The 24,704-nt window shown below is 38.5% G+C and overlaps 1 protein-coding gene across 4 annotated transcripts in view; it reads right to left on the bottom strand.

The window, feature by feature from the left end:
* The window catches only part of LOC126271953 (thioredoxin reductase 1, mitochondrial), a 53,854-nt gene that overhangs the window by 21,709 nt on the left and 7,441 nt on the right, over positions 1–24,704 (bottom strand). For all 4 annotated transcript variants that reach the window (XM_049974418.1, XM_049974388.1, XM_049974408.1 and 1 more), the window contains 2 exons: positions 16,610–16,839; positions 15,941–16,176 (listed from right to left, as the gene is read on the bottom strand). In XM_049974418.1, coding sequence (XP_049830375.1) covers positions 15,941–16,176; positions 16,610–16,839 — 466 coding nt within the window. The remainder of the gene's footprint in view (positions 1–15,940; positions 16,177–16,609; positions 16,840–24,704) is intronic.

The raw sequence follows: 24,704 nt of genomic DNA, 5'->3' as shown, positions 1-24,704 counted from the left end.
CATAATTGTAACATACAGCAATGGAAATGTTCGAACTTTGCCAAATGCCGGGCACTTACAAAATGAAATTCCCACTCAGACTGAACTGTGAAGCACTGTCTAGCCAATCCCTAGGAAAAGCATAAATGGAACCTAAACAATTCTCTGGAAACAAAATGCAGCTGTTGATGAATGTAATTGATCATTTCACATACAACAGCTAGGCAAGTATGTTGCTCAATGTGATTAGCGGCAGGAGAATTAACACGATGTAGAACTTTGACAAATGTTGGAACAATATTTTGAGAACGCACATTGCAATCTTACTCTACTGCTGCGAAGTTTATCCAATCAACACAAGCAACAATGCATTTTCTCCCTGTAGAAGCGAACAGTGAGGGTCGAGTATATCCGAGTGTATATATGTTCAAATAACTTGCGTAAATGCAGTCAGGTGACGTCGTCGACATCTGCGAATGTTTCAACAGGTGCACAACCTGTCAATTTTCAAAGCAATACTGTAGCAAGTGGACAGCAAAGGAATTTAAAGCCTCAGTTTTCACAGCATTTTTTTCTGAAAAGATAAACGCACGCGCGCACACACACACACACACACACACACACACACACACACACACACACACACACACACACAAAGGGGGGGGGGGGGGCGGGGGCACGGAAAGAAAGAAACCACTAATGGCACCACAAAAGCAAAGATGACCAACAACAGAAATTATCAATAGTGAAAATTACCAAATACGAGTACTGTAGCATGAACTCTGTCCCTCTGTTTTTTGACAATGGAGAGAGTAAGATTACATGCAGAATTTAAGCAACCCCCCCCCCCCCCCATCTCTATGAACAATGTTACTTGTTAATTTGATCTCAACTGCTTCCTTGCTTAAACTATACCAACAGCTGAAGTGTACGTCAGACACTCTGTTGTTATATTCCACGGGATGACCAGTGCCAGGACAATGTTCTGCAATAGCCAATTTGCTTGGCTGCTGTAAGCGTGTGTGGCGCTTATACTCAGTACATCATATACATTACATGCCACAACTGCAAGGAATACGATAGACACCTATCTTAGGCAAAATATGACCAGTCTTGTTGGAGATGCTCCTTACATAAGGCAGAAAGGCTGTAGACCCAGGTGCCAACTCTGTATTATCATCCCTCATCTGGTGCATGGTTGGTTGATAGTGCAACAGATGTCTGACCTGTCTTTCACTACATACATTCTGAGAGATGGGGACTTCACAATGTGCTAACTCAGATGACAAATGATAAAACACTCATGGTCTGAAATAATGGGGGCAATGTGAACCAAGGTAGAAAGTACCCCTTAATGCTGAGCTGGATGGTGATCATTATCAGCCTTTATCTACAAGTCAGCAGGAGTAGGCTTCCTATAAAAGGCATAAGCCAATGTACCATCATCATCCTTCCTCCTGACCAATACATTAAGGAAGGGAAGGCCGTCATCCTTTCCAATCTCCATCAAGAAATGGATATTCAGACGGATTGAATTAAAGTGTTCTGAAAGATCATTCAAATTCTCACTGCCATGAGGCCAAACAACAGAAGTATCACTTACACATCTGAAAAAAAACACATTGGATTCAAAGCCACAGACTTCAACGCACGTTCCTTGAAGTCTTCCGTATACAAATTTGCAAGAGTATGTGACAACAGGCTCCCCATTGCAACTTCATCTGCTTGCTAACAGTACTGGTCATTGAATAAAAAGTAACTGGAATTCAACAAGTCAAAATAGGTTTGTTAATTCTTCATCAAACCTAAACTTAATAAACCTTAATGAATCAGACAGAGGAACTTTAATGTAGATAAAGGCTATATCAAAAATTACTAGAATATCAGAGTCATTCAAATTTATTTCCTCTAATAGACATAATAAATCCACCAAATTCTTAATATGATGCTCACACTGACCAACTAGTGGGCTCAACAGAGTAGCAAGGTGTTTTGATTCACAATATGTTGCAGCACCAATATTCTTGACAATGTGAAGAACAGGAACCTCTATTTTGTGGAGCTTTGAGAAGTCACATACCCTAAGAGGGAACAGCACAATAAATATTGAGATTCTTGGTGATCTTCTGTGGCTTAGTTCAGTCCTAAAGTCAAGAAAAAAACTTTCAAGATGCTTTAGCATGTTTGAAAGCAATAAAAACCATCAATGATTTACTTGCTACTGGAGGTGAGGATGGGTGACACAGATACATTACAGGAAAACAGAGAAACCAAATTTGATTAATGGAATTAACATTATAAAATAGTGCAAAAGAAGAATACATTGCAAACTGAAACAAAAAATATTCACAATCACAGTTCAGTTATTGTCAGAAAGCTCTCCTAAAACCAAACAAAATCAATCAGAAATATTGAATCACATCTTCATTACTACTGAACAAATGCCACAAAAAATGCACTGAAATATTCAAACTGTATATAGACAAAATGTTGTGGGATAAGTAGTGTTAATTATTGCTGTAAGCCTATTTATTGATTAACAAATATAATATTGCACGCATTTGTATGCTGCTGTTTATGACATTCCATAAATGCGTTATTTAGCATTGATGTTTTGAGGTGTATTATTAGCCACAGAAGTTTAGGCACAAGTGATGAAATTGAAATCTGCATAGAAGATTTGGCAACATCACATATCCCTAGTTGGTTTTACTCCAGTTTGATATCCACCCAAAAGCCTGAAAGTGCCACATGTTTAGCTATATAAAGTGAGTGTCCACTGATCTTTTAATTACGACAACTGCAAGTTGTTCTTAACTAAAACTGCATAATGTAAATTTCTTTAACAGTAAGGATGCCCACTGATCTCTTGGCTATATGTAGTATAGGCACGACCGAGCACTTAAGTTTATTTCTTCCTCATCTAAAAACATTACAGCTTACACTTAGGTCACAAAAGTCATGGGATACCTCCTAAGATGTTTCAGACCACCTTTTACCCTGCATAGTGTAGCAACTCAACATCACATGGACACAACAAGTCTTTAGAAGACCCATGCAGAAATATTGAACTATGTTGCCTCTATAGCTTTCCATGATAGCTTAAGTGTTGTTGGTACTGGATTTTGCACACAAACTGATCTCTCGATTATGTCCCATAGGATATGATTCATGTCAGCAATCTGGGTGGCCAAATCATTTGCTCCAATGTCACCTCTGTCTGAGAACATCAAGTCCATGAACGGCTGCAAATGGTCTTCAAGTAGCCAAACACACCCATTTTCAGTGAATGATTGGTTCAATTGGACCAGGTGACCTAGTCCGTTCCACGTAAACATAGCCCACACCATTATGAGCCACCACAAACTTGCACAGTGCCTTGTTGACAACTTGGGTCCATGGCTTTGTGGGGTCTGTGCCACACTATCAGTTCTTGCCAACTGAAATCTGGACTCACTTGACCAGGGCACCATTTTCCAGTCATCTAGGGTCCAAGAGATATGGTCACGAGCCCAGGAGATTGATGCTGCAGGTGGTGATGCTGTTAGCAAAGTCACTAGTGTCAGTTGTCTGCTGTCATAGCTCATTAACACCAAATTTCACCATACTGTATTAACGGATACATTTGGCATATGTACCACATTGACTTCTGCTGTTATCTCAACCAGAGCTGCTTGTCTAGTAGCACTAACAACTTTATGCAAACACCACTATTCTTGGTCATTAAGTGAGGGCCATTGCCACTGCATTGTCAATTGCCTGAAATTTGGTATTCTCGGCACACTCTTGACACTGAATCTCAGAACATTGAATTTCCTAACGATTTCCAAAATGTAATGTCCCATGCGCCTGGCTCCAACTACCATTTCACATTCAAAGTCTGTTAATTTCCACTGTGTGGCCATAATCATGCCTGAAACAAATTCACATGAATCACCCGAGTTGCACCAACACATTGCTCTTTTATAGCTTGCGTATACGATACTACTGCCATCTGTATACGTGCACATCGCTATCCCAGGACTTTTTCCTCCTCAGTGTATAAAAAGTCCTCAAACGTCCCCAGCAACTTGCAAAGTCCAGAACAGGGGTGGAAAGTACCAAACCTTGCACTCTATATTATATTATTTTAACCAGTTCACATTTAGTTTTATTTCCAATGATACAATTTTGCTTATGTGACCCTCTATTTTTTAACCAGTTCAATTATGCACCTCTTTTAGATGAGATCACAACCCCAGGGTAGAAGCAAAACTTTGGGCCCCAATCCATCATAATTAAAAAGTTCTTGGCTGATGCATAACTTTAGTCTGGCCATTGTAGTGTAATTGCTGAATGTGTAATAATGTATGCAATTTGTTAAAAAATGGCCATTGATGTAATTGTCATTATAGTCTAATTTAAAGTAGTTGTCACTTGACAGGCAATGTGCTGCAGGGCTCCCATCACCAATAAACCAATGGCAGCCGACAGCACCGGCTGCCACTGTGTTGCCACTTCACTCTGCTGAGCTGACCGAGGCATTGTGCCAGCTAGTCCTCAGCGAGCCGTTGCAGACGTGCGGGTGAGAGATTTGAGTGACTTGTAGCTTCGCATGTTTACGATGTCTGATGAAAGCAGTCGCAAGAGAGGGAGGCGGAGGCTGCACACTCCTTGGAAACCTAAAAAAAGTGGTGGGCATGGCGTCGTTATATGCAGTCAGGCGCGTGAATACGTGTGTTCCTTAAGGGAGTATTTTGAGAGAGAGAGGGATGCAGGAGGGCCTCTCATTCCTTTGGATAAGGTGGTGGAGCGAACTGCATCTGCTCTGCAAGTTAGCGAACGATCAGTAATAAGAATCTGCAAGGAGAAATTCACGAAAGAAGGCTCAAGTGACTCATCTAAATTGGAGACACCTGGGAAAAAGAGGCGACTGGAGAAGAGGGTCACAAAACTTGACTCTTTTCAGGAATATGGCATTCGTTGTCAAATATATGCATTTTATTCGAGGAAGGAGTATCCAACACTCAAAAACCTACATGCTACCCCCACAGCGGCTGACCTGTTTCAGGGTAGTAAATCGTATTTGTTACAAGTCGCGAAAATGTTAGGATTCCGCTATAAATCCATCTCTAGCAGAAAGTTACTAATGGAACGCCAAGATATTGCAGCCTGGCGATGCCGCTTTCTTACAGAATTAGTGTGGACAAATTTTGATATCGTTTGGCTTGATGAAATGTTGATGAATGCAGGACACAGTTTAAAAAAGGCTGGACAGACGGTACCATCAGCGGAAGTATGGCAGCTCCGATTGGCAGAGGAAAAAGGATAATTGTAGTACATGCCGGAAATTCAAAAGGTTTCATTCCAAATTGTCTGCTGCTATTCAGTTCAAGTAAGACCTCCAACTACCACAAAGAGATGAACCGTAATACTTTTGTGAAATGGTTTGAAGACTGTGTGCTCCAGAACTTCACAAAAAAACTCTGTCATTGTTATGGATAACGCTCCTTATCATTCAGTAATACAAGACAAAGCACCCACAAAGCAACGAGGAAAAACGACATTATTAGCTGGTTACAGAAACATAAGGTGCAGTACGACAGTAATTTTACAAGGGCAGAATTATTAGAACTTTTATCGCAACACAAGCCAAAGAACCCGATTTACTTGTGGATGAAGTAGCAAAAAAAATATGGGCATAAAGTGCTCAGATTGCCTCCTTACCATTGCCATTTCAATGCCATAGAGCTGATTTGGGCTCAGGTTAAGCGGCATATTGCTGCAGAAAATAAGAAATTTACATTAACCGAAGTGGAACGCCTTTTGAAAGAGGCAGTTGAAATTTTGACATCGGAAGACTGGCAGAAGGTAGTACATCACGTGAAAGGAGTGATACAGGACGCATGGAACAATGAAGGTATCTTACAACAAAGTGTCGAATACTTGATTATATCTGTCAATACGAGCAGGGAGACTGATAGTTCCACTGACTCTGACTCTGAATTAAGCAGTGTTTTCACATTGTCTGATTAGTGTGTAGTGTACTTACTGCCATTAAATAGTGTGTTTGTGAATTTATTTCGATTAATTCTATATATGACCTAGTAGATAGTGTCGGAAGTTCCATGTGGCTTTTTGCGGATGATGCTGTAGTATACAGAGAAGTTGCTGCATTAGAAAATTGTAGCGAAATTCAGGAAGATCTGCAGCGCATAGGCACTTGGTGCATGGAGTGGCAACTGACCTTTAACATAGACAAATGTAATGTACTGCGAATACATAGAAAGAAGGATCCTTTATTGCATGATTATATGATAGCGGAACAAACACTGGTAGCAGTTACTTCTGTTAAATATGTGGGAGTATGCATGCGGAACGATTTGAAATGGAATGATCATATAAAATTAATTGTTGGTAAGGCGGGTACCAGGTTGAGATTCATCGGGAGAGTCCTTAGAAAATGTAGTCTATCAACAAAGGAGGTGGCTTACAAAACACTCGTTCGACCTATACTTGAGTATTGCTCATCAGTGTGGGATCCGTACCAAATCGGGTTGACGGAGGAGGTAGAGAAGATCCAAAGATGATCGGCGCGTTTCGTCACAGGGTTATTTGGTAACCGTGATAGCGTTACGGAGATGTTTAGCAAACTCAAGTGGCAGACTCTGCAAGAGAGGCGCTCTGCATCGCGGTGTAGCTTGCTCGCCAGGTTTTGAGAGGGTGCATTTCTGGATGAGGTATCGAATATACTGCTTCCCCTTACTTATACCTCCCGTGGAGATCACGAATGTAAAATTAGAGAGATTTGAGCGCGCACGGAGGCTTTCAGACAGTTGTTCTTCCCGCAAACCATACGTGACGAACAGAAAAGGGAGGTAATGACAGTGGCACGTAAAGTGTCCTCCACCACACACCGTTGGGTGGCTTGCGGAGTATGACTGTAGATTTAGATTCTTGTTGTGAGACTAAGAAATACTGTTTGACCAGCTCTCGTCATCTCCTTACAGTAAGTTAGACTGAATTTTAATTCTATTTCATTTTGTACATACACCAAGATGTTATTCAATGTGTGTAATAGTTTTCAAGATTTGCAATCTAAAGAAGCAAACTTTTCCGGGCGCGAAAATTTCTCACACTTTAATAGTTAATGTAACAACGGCCACAATTAAAATTAAGAAAAGATATTTGACTTGCTTATAGATACCACTGAGACCGATACTGTACGTAAATTTCAAAATATTTACATAATATTTATAGGAGATAGAGATTTTAAACGTTGTACTTGTTTCGAGTTCACTACTGATAGGATTGCTTAAAAATGCTGTTTTCAGAAATTTATATACAAGAAACGTGATGCACTATGAAAACTTTTAAGGATTCTTTGCTGAGTGCATTATTTTGTTAATGAATGGAAAAAAAATATTTTGCTGTGACACCAATAGTTTTTCAATAATGACGTGATAAGTTAGAAGCTGTTTGCGAAATCGAGAATTTAAATGGTTTCAAACAAATTAATGTAACTCTTGTCCTCATTAAAATTAAGAATAGATATTTGACAGATTGCGAGACATTGCAGAGATATACATCATATGTGGGTTTGAAATTTTTTACTTACTTTTTGTAGAAGATACAGGCTTTAAAACGATTTTCTATCGCTGGGGGTAGCGATGCGCTCAGGCGGCTGCCTCCAGCGAGTGCTGGACGTGACAATGCCGCAACTTCTTAGCGCAAACGTCAAGTGACAACTGCTTTAAATCAGACTATAAGCTATGGATCAATACCTTAAGAAGCTGAGATGATTATCTTTGCCTTGTTATGTTTATCTGCGCATCATCATCTTTGGGAATCAGTAATGTACTTGAAAATGGGCTTATAGTCCGAGACCTCAGTTGTGCAATAACAGTAATAATATATTGAAAAAGGCCAAAAACAGGGTTTGTTTAGTTAATTTACAATGTTTCACCAAGAACCCACAGTTGATTCAACTAAAACCTCTAGTTTTTGTTGTTAGGGTGTAACTTCAGCCATGGAAGGGGAATGCTATAAACAAAATAACATTTTATTATCCCTTTTAGAATTTTATGAGGTACACAACTGAACTCTTTGGCAAGGTCATAGAAAATGCCAACATGGTAAATTTTCTTGTAGCTTTCTATCAAAAGAAGAGTTTGTGAAATCATTTATTGCTTTCTGTGTAGGAAAGCATTCACAAAAAGGTAAGCTGAGCTGTGTTAAGAGATATTCTGAAAAGCAATTCAGTAACCTGTTATAACCTACTACCTTCAACTACTTTTGAAACTACTGGAAGGACGTATGACTCTATAGTTAGAAGTCATTTGCTTGTGTGTGCTTCTAAATAGCTGTTACCACTTTCAGAAGTATACCATGGTTCACTGAGTGATTACTGATTACACAGGCAACTAAAAGAGGGGGGAGGGTGCATTACCATGTCAACAAAAAATTTTTGTACTTTCGATTTCTAACTGCTTAACACAGCTGGAAGCCCAAGATGATTTATTACACATGTTTCAGACATTCCCTACAGGTATTCCATGCAGTTGCCACAAGTGGTGACATGGTGAACAATGCAGTATTCCAACTTTTAAAGACATAAATCAAGTGGTCAGATCAGTACCAGTCAATTAATGTACTAAGCTTTCCCCACTACAGTTCTATGCCCTGTGGCTTTGGAAGCAAGAACATACAACTACTGATGTAACATCATAAGTAGTGACCTGAAAAATTCACTTTTGTGATAAACAAGAACATGATGCAAATTTTGCCTCAAGACACGAAAATGTAAAATTATAAAATAAATTTTGGTGCTGGGTGAACTCTATCCAGATGAATACTTTATCAGAAATTTTTACAAACTGCCTTATTTTCTGCATATAAATATCAAATATGTAACCAGTTTTTGGCTACTGGTCTAGCAAATAATTTGGTGAATTCCAATTTGGAAAGACGGTGTGTGTAAAAACAAATTTGTAAAATAAAAAGCGCAAAGTAGTATTCACACCGTATAAATGGAACATTAGCATATGGTGTCTTAAAAAATAAATTAATTAATTAATTAAAAAAATGCTTAAATTTGGCAGCTATCTAAAAGTTCAAAGGTTGATATAATGCTGAAACTTTAATGTGGCTGTTTTAAGTGGCGGATGATTTGAATTGTGGTTGTGTCAAATACCAGTAGAGGTCTGGTCTGAGAACCTGGTTTCCAAATGCTTTGTGTTGTGTATTGCTGGCTTTTTTCTTATTTTGATATGTGCAAAGAAGTTAATCCTGGTACATCAGGGAGTTCGATTATGACCCTCACAACACCAGATGGGTTTGGTGTTCCTCTGAGGAAGTGTCAGTTCTTTTTTTGCAGAAATATCTAACAAGATTGTAGACTGGTCGTCCTGTGATAGAGTTAGTTTGTTTCTTTGGTTTTAGGGCGAAAAAACAATATGCGCCCATGTCAAAACTGTGAAATATGAAGACAAAGAGAGGAGTTAGAAATGACTACATGTCAACCCCAATTGAAGGAAGAGAAGACAGCTAAAAACAGTGATGCAGAGAAAGATCTATAAAATATGCCACAGAGGAATGGAGGTCCAGAACTAAAAATTACATGGCCTTCGCTATATTGTTACAATGGATAAAAAGTAAAACACAGTCAACAGCCCTTGTGTCATTCACTAAAACAGCCGATAACTCTCAGGGCAAACAAGCGGAAACTTAAAATGATTAAAAAATGGGCATTACATCAGGAAATGATGGATAGTTAAAAGCTGGGCAATGAGCACAAAGTGGTGGGCGAGTGCCACTAAACAAATGGCGATGGCCAAAAATGCAGTGCCCAATATGTAACCTAGTTAAAATGACCTCATATGTAACCTAGTTAAAATGACCTCATATGTAACCTAGTTAAAATGACCTCATATGTAACCTAGTTAAAATGACCTCATATGTAACCTAGTTAAAATGACCTTTTTGCTGGGGGAGGGCCAAGAGAACGTCATCCAAGCCACTGGAAGAAGCTTAATAATCTGGATCTTATTTCCATGAAGGGAGAACCAGTGACGATGCCAAAGTGACACCACCTCCTCGCAGACGGCTACACAGGGATGATCAGATGGAATGTAAGAACAAGTGGGCTGAGGAACTAGGACTGCAGCCTTGGCAGCAGCATCAGCAGCCTTGTTTCCTGTCAGACCGACATGATTAGGAACCCACATACACATCACAGTGGCTCCATCAAGCGTGAGGAAGTGACAGTTTCCTGGACCCATTGCATTAAGGGATGCGAGGTGTTCAGCGAAAAGAGATTTTGAATGGTTCTGAGAGAGTCTAAGCAGATGACACAGTTGAAAAGCCCATGTTGTCGGATGTACTCTGTGGCCTGATAAAGGGTGAAACACTCGGCTGTAAATACTGAACAGTGTGCCAGAAGCCGATACCGAAAAACATTGGCAGCATTGACAAAGGTGTGCCTGACATCACTGTCAGTCCGAGAGCCATCAGTGTACATGAATGTATAATCGCAAAGTCCCATGTGAAGGTCATGAAACTGAAGGAGATACAATGAGGCTGTAGTAGTGTCCTTAGTAAGCAAATGACGGCCAAGGTGAACACGAGCCACTGCATAAAGCCAAGGTGGTGAAGGATTCACACCCACTGGCAGAGTGGCAGGTAGCATGAAGTTAAGCTGCTGGAGCAAGGACTGAAAGCGAACTCCAGCAGGTAATAGAGAAGAGGGATGCGCCCCATACTGGCAATCAAAGAAGTCATCGAAGGAGGAGGCATAAGATGGGTGGCCATGAATTGCAGACAAACTGCATGCATAGCTGCTGACGAGAAAGTCATCTCGGTAGAACAGCAGTAGTCCAGCAGCTTCTGCATGCAGACTAACAACCGGGCTAGAGTAAAAGGCACCAGCTGCCAAATGGATGTCACAATGGCGGATAGCATTGAGACTGTGTAAGGAGGACGGATGTGCATACGCATAAACAAAGCATCCATAGTCTAGTTTCGAACAGACAAGGGACCGGTATAAATGGAGGAGGGTGGTTCGATCTGCACCACAGTAAGCACCTATTAGGACACGTACGACACTGACGGACCGTGCACAGCGGACTGCCAGGTAAGACATGGGAGGACTAAGAAAGTTTCCCATCGAGCATGAGCCCCAGAAATTTTGTAGTTTCTACAAATGGAAGAGCAACAACCTCAAGATGTAAAGTGGACACCACCAGAATTCATACAGACAGTTTTGCCAATGACAAAACGAAAGCTGAAGTTGAAAGAAGTATCAGCAGTCAGCAGCAACAAAAGTGAATACAATTGCCAAGCAGACTGCACAAGGAACAGCAAGCTGATGGAAAGTAGTGCACCCATCTTGTCTGAAAGAATTTTTAACACCACCACCCAACATAAGTGCAACATCTACACACAAGTGTATCTTTCATAAAAACATTAGGGGACTTAGTAGCAAAGAAAAATCAGCTATCAGTTAATATAAATGACATAAATTGTCTAAACAACGCTCAAATGTTACGCTTTACAGCTCATCATATCACAAATTGCATTAACTTATTACATTTAGATTCTAACTACGACATTGCAAGCTACAACTTTAGGGCAAAAAAGAAAGAGGTGGTGTAGCTGTTTTTGCTAAAAATAATGTCATATTTAGATCTACAGATGTAAGGAGATATTGTTTAGAAGTATTTGAAGCATAAGAAGTTACAGTTGACAGCTCCCCAGTAACAGTGGTGGAAATCTGCAGGGTACCTGGAACTAACCTTAGAGTCTTTTTGATTCAAATAGAATTATTGTTATCTGCTATTTTTCTAAGAGTAATGAAATTATCATTATGGGGGATTTTAATGTAGACTTTTCAACAACAAAGTAGAGCTCCAACATCTGATGAATTCATATACTCTTATTCCAGCAGTTGACTTTCCCAATTAGGTTCACACCTGAAAATCAGATTTTGATAGACAATAAATATATTTATAGGTTTAAGTAGGTACCAAAGCTTCACTGTCACCACACATTGAATGGACTGTGTGACCATGATGGACAATTCTTCACTCTGCATGACAATACACCTCTCAAAAAATTAGTCCTCATCTGGAAATCTATTAGGTCAATGACTAGTCATGCACCGGAAGTCTTTAAACACAAACTGCAACATATGGACTGGAGCCCAGTATACACGGTGGATGAGGTTAACACTACATTTAATATACTGATAAACGAGTTCTCAGCCATCTTTGAAAAGGTATTCTCAGGAAAGTTTGTTAGAAGCAATACTCTTACATAGCAAAACAAACTCTGAACAACAAAGGGAATTAAATAATCATGTGTAACAATGAAGAAAAGGACAACAACGAAAACTGGCCATTATAAAATGTAATGTAAGATACTAAAGAATATAATACAAAGATCAAAAGCATTATATTATGAGCAAGAAATTGATAATTCTCATAACAAAATGAAGACTATCTGGAATATTGTTAGAAAGGAGACAGGGAAAACAATAAGAACTTTTGAAGAACTCAAATTTCAACATTAAGGAAATTTAGTACACAATCCTTAAAGCATAGCCAATACTTCCAACAAACATTTCTTGTCAGTTTCAGAACAAATAGGCTGCAAGGGCTCTGTTGATGCAAGTTCCGAGTCATATGCAAAAGACTATGCCCACAAGTACAGGTTAAATTCATGTTTCACGTCACAGCATCATCTCTCTTAAGAATACATATTACACTGGGGTTGATAATATCTCTATTAATTTACTAAAACAGAGCTGTGCTTCTATTAGTGATGTACTTAGCCATATTTTCAATCCATCCTTAAAACAAGCTACTGTGCCCGACAGACTAATAGGCTGTTGTAAAACCCCCCCTTACAAGAAAGGTGGCAAAACTGGAGTCACAAATTACAGGCCAATTTCCCTTCTAACTGCTATGTCAAAGATTCTGGAAAAGCTTACGTATACGATAATTTTGCAATATCTAAATACAAGGGCCGTTCAAAAAAGAATGATCATAATTTTTATATTTCTCATGCTAAAATTTAATCTTATGACATTCTGTTAGCTTAATATGCAACAAACATGCTGTAGTAGTTTCATTGTTGGGACTCCCAGTTCCCGCATGTGAGAGGCAGGCAAAGTCAGACATGCAGTACAGCTGCAACGGAGGTAACATGCGAAGAACAATATGTGCCTTTGAAATTCTGCTTTTGTCTCAACAAATCTTCAGCTGAGGCCTATACAATGTTACAGGAGGCCTACGGAGAGTGTTCTTTACTACAGCACAGCTCAAAGATGGTTTAAAATGTTTAAAGTCGGAAGACAATCAATTTTAACAGAAGATGGAGTTGGTCTCCAGTTACTGCTCTTATGACAGAAAACATTAACACTGCTGCTATCATTGTGGGAGAAGATCGACGAATTATCTTCAGACCCCCCCCCCCCTCCCCCACACGTTAGTGACAGAAAAATTACATGACATTTGTTTGAATGTGGTGGGTTCCAAGACGGTTGATTCCTGAACAAAAGGACATTTGTTTGCAGGTCTGCACACAGTTAACGTTGATGTTAGAGGAAGATCCAGAGTTTCTTTCAAATGTAATCACTGCTGATGAAACTTTGCTACATCAGTTTGATCCAGAGATCAAACAGCAAAGCTCAGTGTGGAAATCTCCTTGATCACCAGCCCCCAAAAAAGCAAAAGTGGTTGCTTCTGCTGGGAAAGTTATGGCCATCTCATTCTTTGATACTCATGGAATGGTTTATCAGTATGTTGTACCTGCACACACACACACAACAGTAACTGGACTACAGGGATATCCTGAAAACATTGCAAGACAATTTCAGGCGCAAAAGAGCACATTTCCATGAAGCAGGCTGGATGCTGCACCATGATAATGCGTGGTCGCATATTGCCAAGGTTGTTGCTGAATATCAAGCAAAAGCAACATGAAGTGCATCCCTCACCCTGCCTATAGTCCAGATTTAGCCCCATGTGACCTTTTTCTACACTCTAACATGAAGAAACACCTTCATGGGAGGCATTGTCAGTCATCAGAAGCAGTGGTGAATGCTGCGGAGGTGATTTTGAATGACCTCTCAAAAAATGGTTTCCATCATGTAATTGGAAACTGGTAGAAATGCTGGGCCAAGTGCAATGCATTCATGGGAGACTACTTTGAGAAGGACCATTAAAATTATGAGGATTAGTGAAGGCATGCTGTAAAACAAACAAAAATTCTTTACTGGACAGCCCTCGTAAATATAATAATCTCAGGAAAACTCAGTTTGGGGTCTGAAAGGGTCTGTCAAGCAATCTATGCTTTCACAAATAAATTTCTGGATTTAACTAATGACAAAATGGTAACAATAGGATTATTTTGTGACTTGTCAAAAGCCTCTGAAACTGGGAACCACCAAGTCCTATTACAGAAAGCAGACCTAATAGGAATAAGCAGTGTAGCAAATAAGTGGTTAGAATCATACCTCAAAGATAGAAAGCAGGTAGTACTAGTAGATAGTACTGATGAGGTCCATCTAATTGGAGAACCATTAAATGTGGGAGAACCATCAAATGTGGAGTGCCCGAAGGATCTATTCTTGGTCTTCTACTGTTCCTTATATTTATAAATGACCTACCTCAACGTACAAAGCTACAATGGTTTTTTTTTTTTTTTTTTTTTTTTTTGCAGATGACAACATTCCGGCAGATTGTCATACATGTGAAGATCTTCTAGGATCTGTTAAGAATATTCTTATCGATCTAATGAAATGGTTTAGCACCGATGGTCTCTCACTGAACTTTAATACGACTATATTTAGTTCACTGCAACTGCTGAAACTTAAGACAAGTTAATTGTAATTTGTGGCACCGAGTCAATAGAACGAATTGAAACAACGAAGTTTTTAGGTATTGTAATCAACTCCAGAATAAATCGGCCTCACTATATATTAAATGTTCCAAAGAGACTCAGTTCATCGATTTTTTCCCTACGTGCTCTCTCAAGAGCAGAAATACAGAAACAATGAAAGTAGCACATTATGGATATTCCATTCTCTCATAACATATGGTATTATTGGCTCAAAAACAAGTTGTAACCACCCTCGGTGTAAAACCTGTCCCATGCACCCTCCCACCACCACCACCACCACCACAGTGTTACACCGTCTGGGTTATCTGGATACTTCCCACTAACACCAACCTGTCAGAACTCTGGAGATGGGAACTTGCCCTTTGGTATATCTTCTCTTCTCATTATCCACCAGGCCTCAACCTCCGCTAATGTCAAGTTGCCGCCGCTCATACCTTACCTGTTTTTCAACAATATCTTTGCCTCTGTACTTCCGCCTCTACTGACATCTCTGCCCAAACTCTTTGCCTTTACAAATGTGTGTGTGTGTGTGTGTGTGTGTGTGTGTGTGTGTGTGTGTGTGTGTGTGTGAGAGAGAGAGAGAGAGAGAGAGAGAGAGAGAGAGAGAGAGAGAGTATACCTGTCCTTTTTCTCCCCCTAAGGTAAGTCTTTCCGCTCCCGGGATTGGAATGACTCCTTACCCTCTCCCTTAAAACCGACATCCTTTCATCTTTCCATCTCCTTCCCTCTATTCTGATGAAGCAACAGTGGGTTGCGAAAGCTTGAATTTTGTGTGTATGTTTGTGTGTCTATCGACCTGCCAGCGCTTTCATTTGACAACAGCTTGTATAACATACATTTTGCTCATATGGAGGCACAGAGACAGCTGTGAAAATCATTTCAACAGCCACCTGCTGGCAAAACAGTTGCAGTAAGATAATCATGTGCAAGCAATACCAACAGAAAATAGTCTGGGACTCATCACTGGGCACCGTTCAAACATGCAAGTTCGTTTTGTCTTGCCTCAGTTGCATGTGTACAGCCATTCAAGATGAATTCAACAGTTACATCCACAATATTTTTGCGAGTAATGTTTTCTTACCTGATCTTCTGTGCTGTCCGTAACACTTTTCCAACGCACCAGAAGTCTGTTATCGGCCTGCTTCTCCACAGATAATGGTACACACTTATGTAAAAATTTCACGCCACGCTCAGCCATCTCATCTGCAACTAGGCCTGCCATTTGTTGGTCAAAGCCTCTGAGCACTACAGAACGTACCATTACCGTTGCATCATATCCCAAACCATTAAGAAAACCAGCACATTCTAGACCAATGTCTGAATTGAAAAGGTAAGGAAATTTAAGTTCAAAAGATATTTTAATAGATCATTTGTGTGAGTTAGTATGCAAAACTTAGAAAAGATAGTGAGAGAATGAATTGTAGAACCCGCCCCCACACACACCAGTAGGAAAAGAATAATGTTAAAAAACTATACGACAAAATAAGCTCCCTGGTGTGTTTTCCAAAATACATGAACCTAAACATATTAACAGGACCAAAATACAACACTATGGCTAAAAAAAACTAAGAGTGAATTTTGATCCTTTTAACAGCAAATATTAAACTCCTAAAAGTTTCACCTGAATTTTGTAGATTATTGTGTTTTCCTTGTACATATACCACACTGAAAGATTTGACAAGTGAAAACTTTATTTGCTGACACTAGCAAATTACATGTTTATGCAGATTCGACGGAAAAAGAAGGATACAGCCAGCACCAACAATCAGCGTCTTGCCAGGAGGGTTCTGGAGACTGAAGATGTCATCACTTGTAATGCCATACTCAATGGCACCTGGAATGTCAGGATACCTCGGTCGCCCTCCCACTGCTATCACAAATTTTGCTGCACTTATCTTGCGTTCCTTGCCATTTTTATCAACAGCGTTTATTTCATGTTCATTAATGAAGTATCCACGGGCATTGATGTAATCAATTTTCCTAAAAACAAATTTTAAGGCAATTCAGCAAATTAATAAACCAAAGTGGTTAACTCTAATGCACATGGCAATCACCATCAAACATTTCTTCATAGAAATATGCTTGTCAAGAAAGTGATTTTAACTTGCAGAGTTACACATTACCTTCATAGTTTTCCAAGTAGAAAATAATGTCACTCTCTACGTAAAAAGCACAAGAAGTTACAAACCATGCACTTCTCTCAGAAACAATAAAAAATCAAATAATGATTTAACAGTGAGAAGAAAGAAAGTTTAATTTGTTGAAACTTCAATTGTTACAAATTAACTACTGCCAAAGGCTGTAGAAGGATTCTATATTTCTCCAAATATCAAAAGAAGAACAGTTAAACTTGTTGTAATAATCTATTAAATGTAATATACAAGCTATTTTATTCAAAGAATAATTGACTAAAAGTTTAGTAGTTAAAATGCTTAGTTAATGTTGAAAGCAAACATGAACATGTCACATTGAGCTGGAAAATGTTTAAGTTTTACAGCCAAGAGAAGACTTGCTACAGAAAGTATGAAGTACCTCACACAGGATAGCTAAGATCCATGACACCACTAAGTGACAAAGTTAGAGAATAGCAAAAAGGAACATCAATGTTAACACCAAGCAAATTAGACAGAAAAAGTAGCTATTGACATGTTAGCAACACAATTTACTAGTGCCTGAAAGGGATGTGACAAACAAATCACAAATTCATTAACTAAAATTTTCTAAATACTGTGTTACAAACGTAGCACAATTTTACTTATTAATTATACAGAAAACTTTTATATATATCATAATGAGTTTTGTATGTCGTACATTGATATTTATTATAACCACCATACAGTAAAAACAACTTACTATACATTCCGCCTGTCAAGGTCTTTAATGTAAATGCTGCTTAATAAGCCTGAAACTTTTATCACAGTTCTTTATAACTTATCAGTTCATATACAGTTCAATGCATGACCCCATTTCCCAACAGGCAGGTTGGGAAAAGTGGCTTGTTAACAAAACTCTGATAAAAATGGCCAAGTATGTCTTCTACAAACAACTATTCTGCCATTCACTTACAGCAATTTAGAAAACATCTGTGCAATTACTCTGCAATTCACACTTAAGAGCCTGGCAGGGAGTCCATCCAACCACTTTCACTATGTCTCTACCATCCCACTAACAGAGCATGGAACAAATGAACACTTAAACCCAATAGTGCAAGCTCCAGCTCCTCTCATTTTATTACAATGATCACTTCTCTCTATATAGGTGGGTGTCAACAAAATATTCTTGCATTCAGAGGTGAATTTTGGAGATTGAAATTTTGTGAAAAGATCTCACTGCAATGAAAAAACTATCTGTTTTACTAACTTCCACTGCAACTCACATATCATATGCGTGACACACTCTTCCATATTTCATGATAATACAAAACAAGCCACCCATCTTCGAACTCTTTCTGCATCATACTGCAGAGCAATATTCTGTCGGGGGGCAGACAAGTGTAACATACAAAGTCTCTTCAGCAGATCTGTTGCCTCTTCTTTAAGAGTTCTGCCAATAAAACACAGGCTTTGGTTTGCCTATCCTATAACATTATCTTTGTAATCATACCAATTTAAATTGCTTGCAGTTGCAATTTTTAAGTATTAATTGAACTGACAGCCTTCAGATTTGTATTATTTATCATGTAACTGAAATTTTGTGAATTCCTTTTGGTACTCATGTAGAGGACCTCTCACATTATTTAGGATCAGTTGCCACATACAAAAGGATATTTTGATTGGATTCCTCACCCGAAAAAGCTATAGCAACCTGGAACGAACACATCACTGGTCTGCACATTGCTTTCAACATTTGAGTTATGAAGGAAGGAAAGAAAGAAAGAAAGAAAGTTAAAACATTAACTTGCCAAAACACTTGCGTATACACAATAATTTGCCAGATTAATAATTAAAAAGAGAATTGTGCCCAAAAGTACAGAAGAAAATAATCGTCAGAATTGTCCTGAGTAAGAGAATAAAATGAAAGCTACAGGGATGAGCCTGTTGCACAGGCATTTACATAATACCATCCTTACTACAAAGTAAGTTAATTTTGAAATATGAGTGAAGCACAAATACCACAGGCAGAGCGACTTTTAGGTCATGAGAACTATGCAAGACGAAAATTTGCTGGGGAAGTATACTTACACTTGGGACGATTCATGGGAACAGTGAATGGCACATACACACCCAATGAGCAACATTATGTAACTAAGGACTGGAAGGTAAGATCAAAACTGATATTGTTTGACCCAGTGAACCATAAACACACAACTAAAACTAGTGACAATTGAAGTTTGGAACAAGTTAAGGAGAAATTTGAATACTGAGTTCTTGGAAGAAATGACTAACTCTGTGAACCCCTTTCAACTGGGACGATTGTGTCAACAAGGTAATATCACATAAAACTGACCAAGGAACACTGGGTTCAATATTGCCAATGACTGGATAGACATTATCGTTTACAGAACTGCCCATGATTATGGCACTACAAAGCTAAGGCATACCTTTTACAGGAGACTGTGATAAATGTAAAGATCCTGCAGGATGCAAAAAGTGTGTCAGATATCCATACTTAAGAAAAGGAAACAACTTCAGCACTTCACTCCAAAGAAAAAAAAACAAGAACCCAATCAAGAGCTACAAATGGAAGATGATGGATCACTTCAGAAGCCAATGAAATGAAAGGTTGCACACAAAAGAAAAATGGCATTACAAACAGACCAACGTGGAGAAATGCTAATCAAGGTGACACACACTATATAATTATGTTTGGAAAAGCATGTACAGTGAACCAGAATGGATGTTAGATTCTGTAACATCAGTGTATATTATTAGAGATAAAACAGCTGTTTATGATGTTACCAATAAAACACATATGGGTACCTCAAATGAAATTTTCACTCTGCACCAGTGTGTGCACTGATGTCAAACTTCCTGGCAGATTAAAACTGCTTGCCAGGACAAGACTCGAACTCAGGACCTTTCGCAGGCAAGTGCACTATCATATATGGTTATATCAAAAGTGTATGATACCAAGTTACACTCTCAATTTGCAGGGCAAGTAGGTTCTTAAAATAAATTTAAAAGGAGAATTAAAGCATCATGGCCCAATGTTTACTGTAAACAAAATATGTTACAACAAACTTGTTACCTATAAGTGAAATAGTCAAGAAAGGCAATAGAGTTACCTTAGACATAAATGGGACACAAATAGTCAACCAATATGGTGAAAATGTAGTTACAGTGACAAATTAAAAGTAATTTTTGCACTAGACGCTACTAAAAAGGTAGATTAAGGTGTAAACCATTCTATGTACTCTGAGAATTTTTTTTTATTATTTTGCAGAAGGCTTGGACACCTAAACACAAAAGGGACATCATTATTAAAGGATACGGTAACAAGAATGGAAGACTGCAGTAAATGCAAGGAATCCTGTTAAGTATTTATACACAGGAAACAGATCAGATTACCCTTTATTTTCAGATATTATACATACAAGCGTTTGTGGATCAATGGAGTACAGAAGAAAGCTATTACATTCTTCCATTTATAGATGACTGCTCAAGATATAATAATTTTTATTTTTTTACATTCTGGAGATCAAGTGAGCGATATGTTTATAAACTTTAACAATATGGTAGAAAGAGGACTGGAGAAGATCAAAATTGTGAAATCTGATAGTGGGGTGGAGCATACCGACAAAAATTCAGGAAACATTTGAAGGAAGCAAGAATTAGACACCACACCACCATCAGATACAGTCCATCCCAGAATTAAGTAACAGAGAGCAAATAGGACTATTGTTTCAAAAGTGAGAAGAATGTTAACTGATTCTGTGTTACTTATACATTTACAGGCAGAGGCAGTGTCAACAGCCATGTATTTCATCAATCAATCATCTATGGGAGTGGTAGAAAATAGGATCCACTACAAAGTATGGACAGGAAAGAAGCCAAACCTAGAACCTAAAAAAATTGTGGTGAAAATGGGACTCAAGGCTAAGAAATGTAGTTTTGTAGATTATTCTACAAATAATAATGACCAGTAGCAGTGTCATATTCATTTAGATTGATAAAAAATAAAAAGTGTTTCAAGATCATACAATCAATTTATTAACTCCACAAAGTTTAAGAAATAGAAACTCTGGAAAAGATACAAAAACTGCAGAAGAGGTAGAAGATCATCAGGACCACATAGATACAGTGTACGAAGATGAAGTTCAAGAATATGAAGAACAGAAAGAAAATATTTTAAGATTCTTCTCACACACCAAAAACTGAGAATACCTTGGTTATGAATTGTACATAGCCGAATATTTTAATGGTGAACCTAAAACAGTTAAAGAGGCTGCGAGTGGTCCAAATTCTCAACAATGGAGAGAAAATAGGGAAAGTGAACTGTAGTAATTTTTGTCACAATAAAACTCCTGAAGTGTGGAAATTCCAGAAGTGGGAAACCATCAAAGGCACAATGGGTGTTGAACACACTAAATCCTAAGAGTGCAGCGCCAAAATACAAAGCACGGCTAATAGTCGTGTGTGTGTGTGTGTGTGTGTGTGTGTGTGTGTGTGTGTGTGTGTGCGCGCACGCGCGCACACACAATTCTACAGAGATTTTTGCCAGTTGTACCTTTTAGCCCTAGTAATAAGAGATTTACTAACATGGGGAATATGAGAGATTCCACTGGAAGCAGCTACAAAATCTCGTCTACAAACGAATAAGATTTGGTAATTGGAGAGAGGTATTTATGGATTTAAACAAATTGGTCATTGCTGGAGCAGATGGCTGCACAATCCTTGATAAAAGATGGGCATGAAACAATCTAATGCAGACCCCAGTATCTGTTGTTGAAGTAAAGACAAGGTCACAAAAATGGCTATATGGATTATTCTAAATAAAGTTGAAAAGCAGATGCACAATTTTAAGAGAATTCCAAAACAAGTTTACATGCTTGACTAAGTATGCATGTTGTGGTTGTCATTCTTTTAGAAAGAGAACATACACCAATTGTCTTACACAGGAATATTTTTTGGGGGGGTGCAGACGTTTACTGACAATCATTCTTACCATGCACCATTCATGAGTGGAAGAAGGGATAGAATGGTACCAGAAGTACCCTCCGCTACATATTTGTTAAGGTGTCTTGTGGAGTACAGATGTAGGTGTACATCATTCTGCTCAAGATACATCATAATGTGATTATATAACATGTTATAGAATTCTAGAACTGTTGGATGTTAATGAGATCAAATGGTAGGGTTGAAGACCACTTCTGCTGCCCTTACTGTAGATACGACTGACCTGTACTTCGTCCTGTCTACTATTCAAGGGATTTTCAGTGTATTCTGATTAACAAGAGTCAATTTAGCAGCAAATTCTGTGTAGAATCTCACAAGGATTCCTACAATTTCATCACAGTAACTATTACCAGTTTCAACACTGACATCCTCAAAGATGTCAGGTTGTTGCCATTAGGTGTAATACATTTCCATCATGAGTTGACTATCAGACCATCTGTTCTAGATAGTTTTCAGATAAGGCACTCAGCAAAGTTTTACATTATGTCTGGTCACATCCACCAGATACAAAACTATTTCACATGATAAAAATAACACAAGACAATTTTATTATTTCCACAACCAGTCTGTATTTACACACTTCTATCTAAGTCAAGAGAGCTTCAAAATCCATGTAAAAGCAAATTTATCTTGGTGACATAGCAAATACAAGTCTGCCATATCACAACATGAAAACGTGACATACAGTGCATATCAATATGAAACTGCTTAGTATGCCTGCTACAGATCTAGGGGATATATGTTTTAAGTAGAGTGGTTTTCAATGGGTGTTGCACACATTTGGGACATATTATTCAGATAGGTTAGTACGGCCAACACATTTGGGTGACACTGCATTCAGTCAGAACAGAGAGCAGAGGTCAGTGACAGTTCATATAAAGTAGGCCGAGATTTAATGCCTTTCATACTGACACAGTGTGACTATTGAGAACATTCTAGAAGGGAGAACACATTCATCTGTATGGCATCGTCTATCACATGCTACAACCTGGGACAGAATTATCAAACTATTGTTAAGAACCAACGATATGCAACCAGCCCCATTTAGGAAACACAGCAGCCTCTGTATCATCTACCTTCTGTCAGACTATGCACTGCCAGGATTCATGTTCAAAAATTCCAGATTCATTCCCTCTCATCCACAGAAATCACATTGTTTAGCATAAGGGATGTTTTGCGAGTGGATCCAGGTCAGTTGATGCTGTCATGGTCATGGACAAGTTGCAGTTTTAGTTGGAGCTATGAGCAGTGGTTCACTTTCAAAACTGTGAAACTCACTGTATTGAATAAATCCTCACAAGTTGTATGGTACGTGTTTTAGAGCTCACATTTACCACGACTTTTTGCCCCTAGTCTCATACTTTCAACTGTGTGCATTTACAGCATCAATTCTTTTGCTGCTGTGGCCATATACACATGTCTCGCTATGCTCTTTCCCATGTGCTTGGGACCTGTACATGTGCACCACTTGGGTTTTCCTACAACACTATGAATCTTTGTATGTGCCCTGAGCCACCGATGAGTTACTTCCACATCTCAACGAATAAAAAAATTTCTGAGTATTTACCACACAACTTATGTGCCTCTCTGTGTGGCATCATTACAACCTAAGACCACACCATTCACAATGCGGAAGGCCGTGAATTGGCATGTCACACAACCATAGGTCACATGTAAAACCCAATAACTCTAAAACAAAATGAGATATCTTGCGGTCTCAATTTTAAATAAAATTTCAATCCCTTATCTACATGTCATTCATTGAAAGGTATGAGCTACAAAAAGCAATCATATGCAAACTCTGCCCAATGGATTACTTTTAACTTTGAAACTAAAATTTTGTGCAGTGTTTTACTTAACTTGATGCAGCATGGAAAATATGACAATGGAAAGAAATTCAGTTCTTTATAGAGTGAACATATCAGTCTATAAGATGTGCAAAGAAATTTTTTTGAAATCTAATGATAAATATTTCATATTAGCTGGAATACCGTGTCTCAGCATCAGCATTCGGTGAGAAGTACAGCCACAACGAAAAATGCCCGCAGCACGGAATACAGAGCATGTCTGTAACAGTGAAAGGCTAAATATGGTACACCCTGCGTAATGGAAAGGTGATAGGGTTGTGCACATGTTGTCAGGGACAGCACCATGCTGGAGTATTCATTCTACTGCACTTGTTTCCTAAGGGTATTATTGCAGTTGGGCTGTATGAGGCTGAAACCCTGCACTGGTATGTGTGATGCTTTTGTACTGGATGAACACCTGAATCATGCAGAATAATGCAACGATTGAATTATCACACTGTCTGGGATTCACAGATTTTGAAATGTTTCCATTTAAATGTAGTCTGTATTAAAAGATCAAGGAAAAAGGCATAGATTCAACTAATGGTAATAACAATGATGTTCTGGCTTCTATTAGGCTACACCTGGATAGTGAGAAATAGAGAACTGACAACTGGCAAGGAGATTCCATATCACAAAAACTAGTGTCAGTTGTCTTAGAGGAAGTTCTCAAATCATCCAATTGGGAAAATAAAGAAGGAGTATAGGTTAAAGAAATGCAGATGGACCACCTTTATTTTGCTTTTATTGCAGATACCCTAAAACAAATAAAAGAACTTAACATAGCAAGTTTGAAAGTAGGTATGAAATTAATTACAGGAATATTAAAATTATTTATAATCAATGAATTAAAAGAAAGTACTACAATTTAACAATAAAGTCA

The sequence above is a fragment of the Schistocerca gregaria genome, chromosome 1 (genome assembly GCF_023897955.1).
Source record: "Schistocerca gregaria isolate iqSchGreg1 chromosome 1, iqSchGreg1.2, whole genome shotgun sequence".
NCBI lineage: Eukaryota > Metazoa > Arthropoda > Insecta > Orthoptera > Acrididae > Schistocerca > Schistocerca gregaria.
The sequence above is the reverse complement of the archived record's forward strand: the minus strand, read 5'-3'. Positions and strand labels throughout refer to the sequence as shown.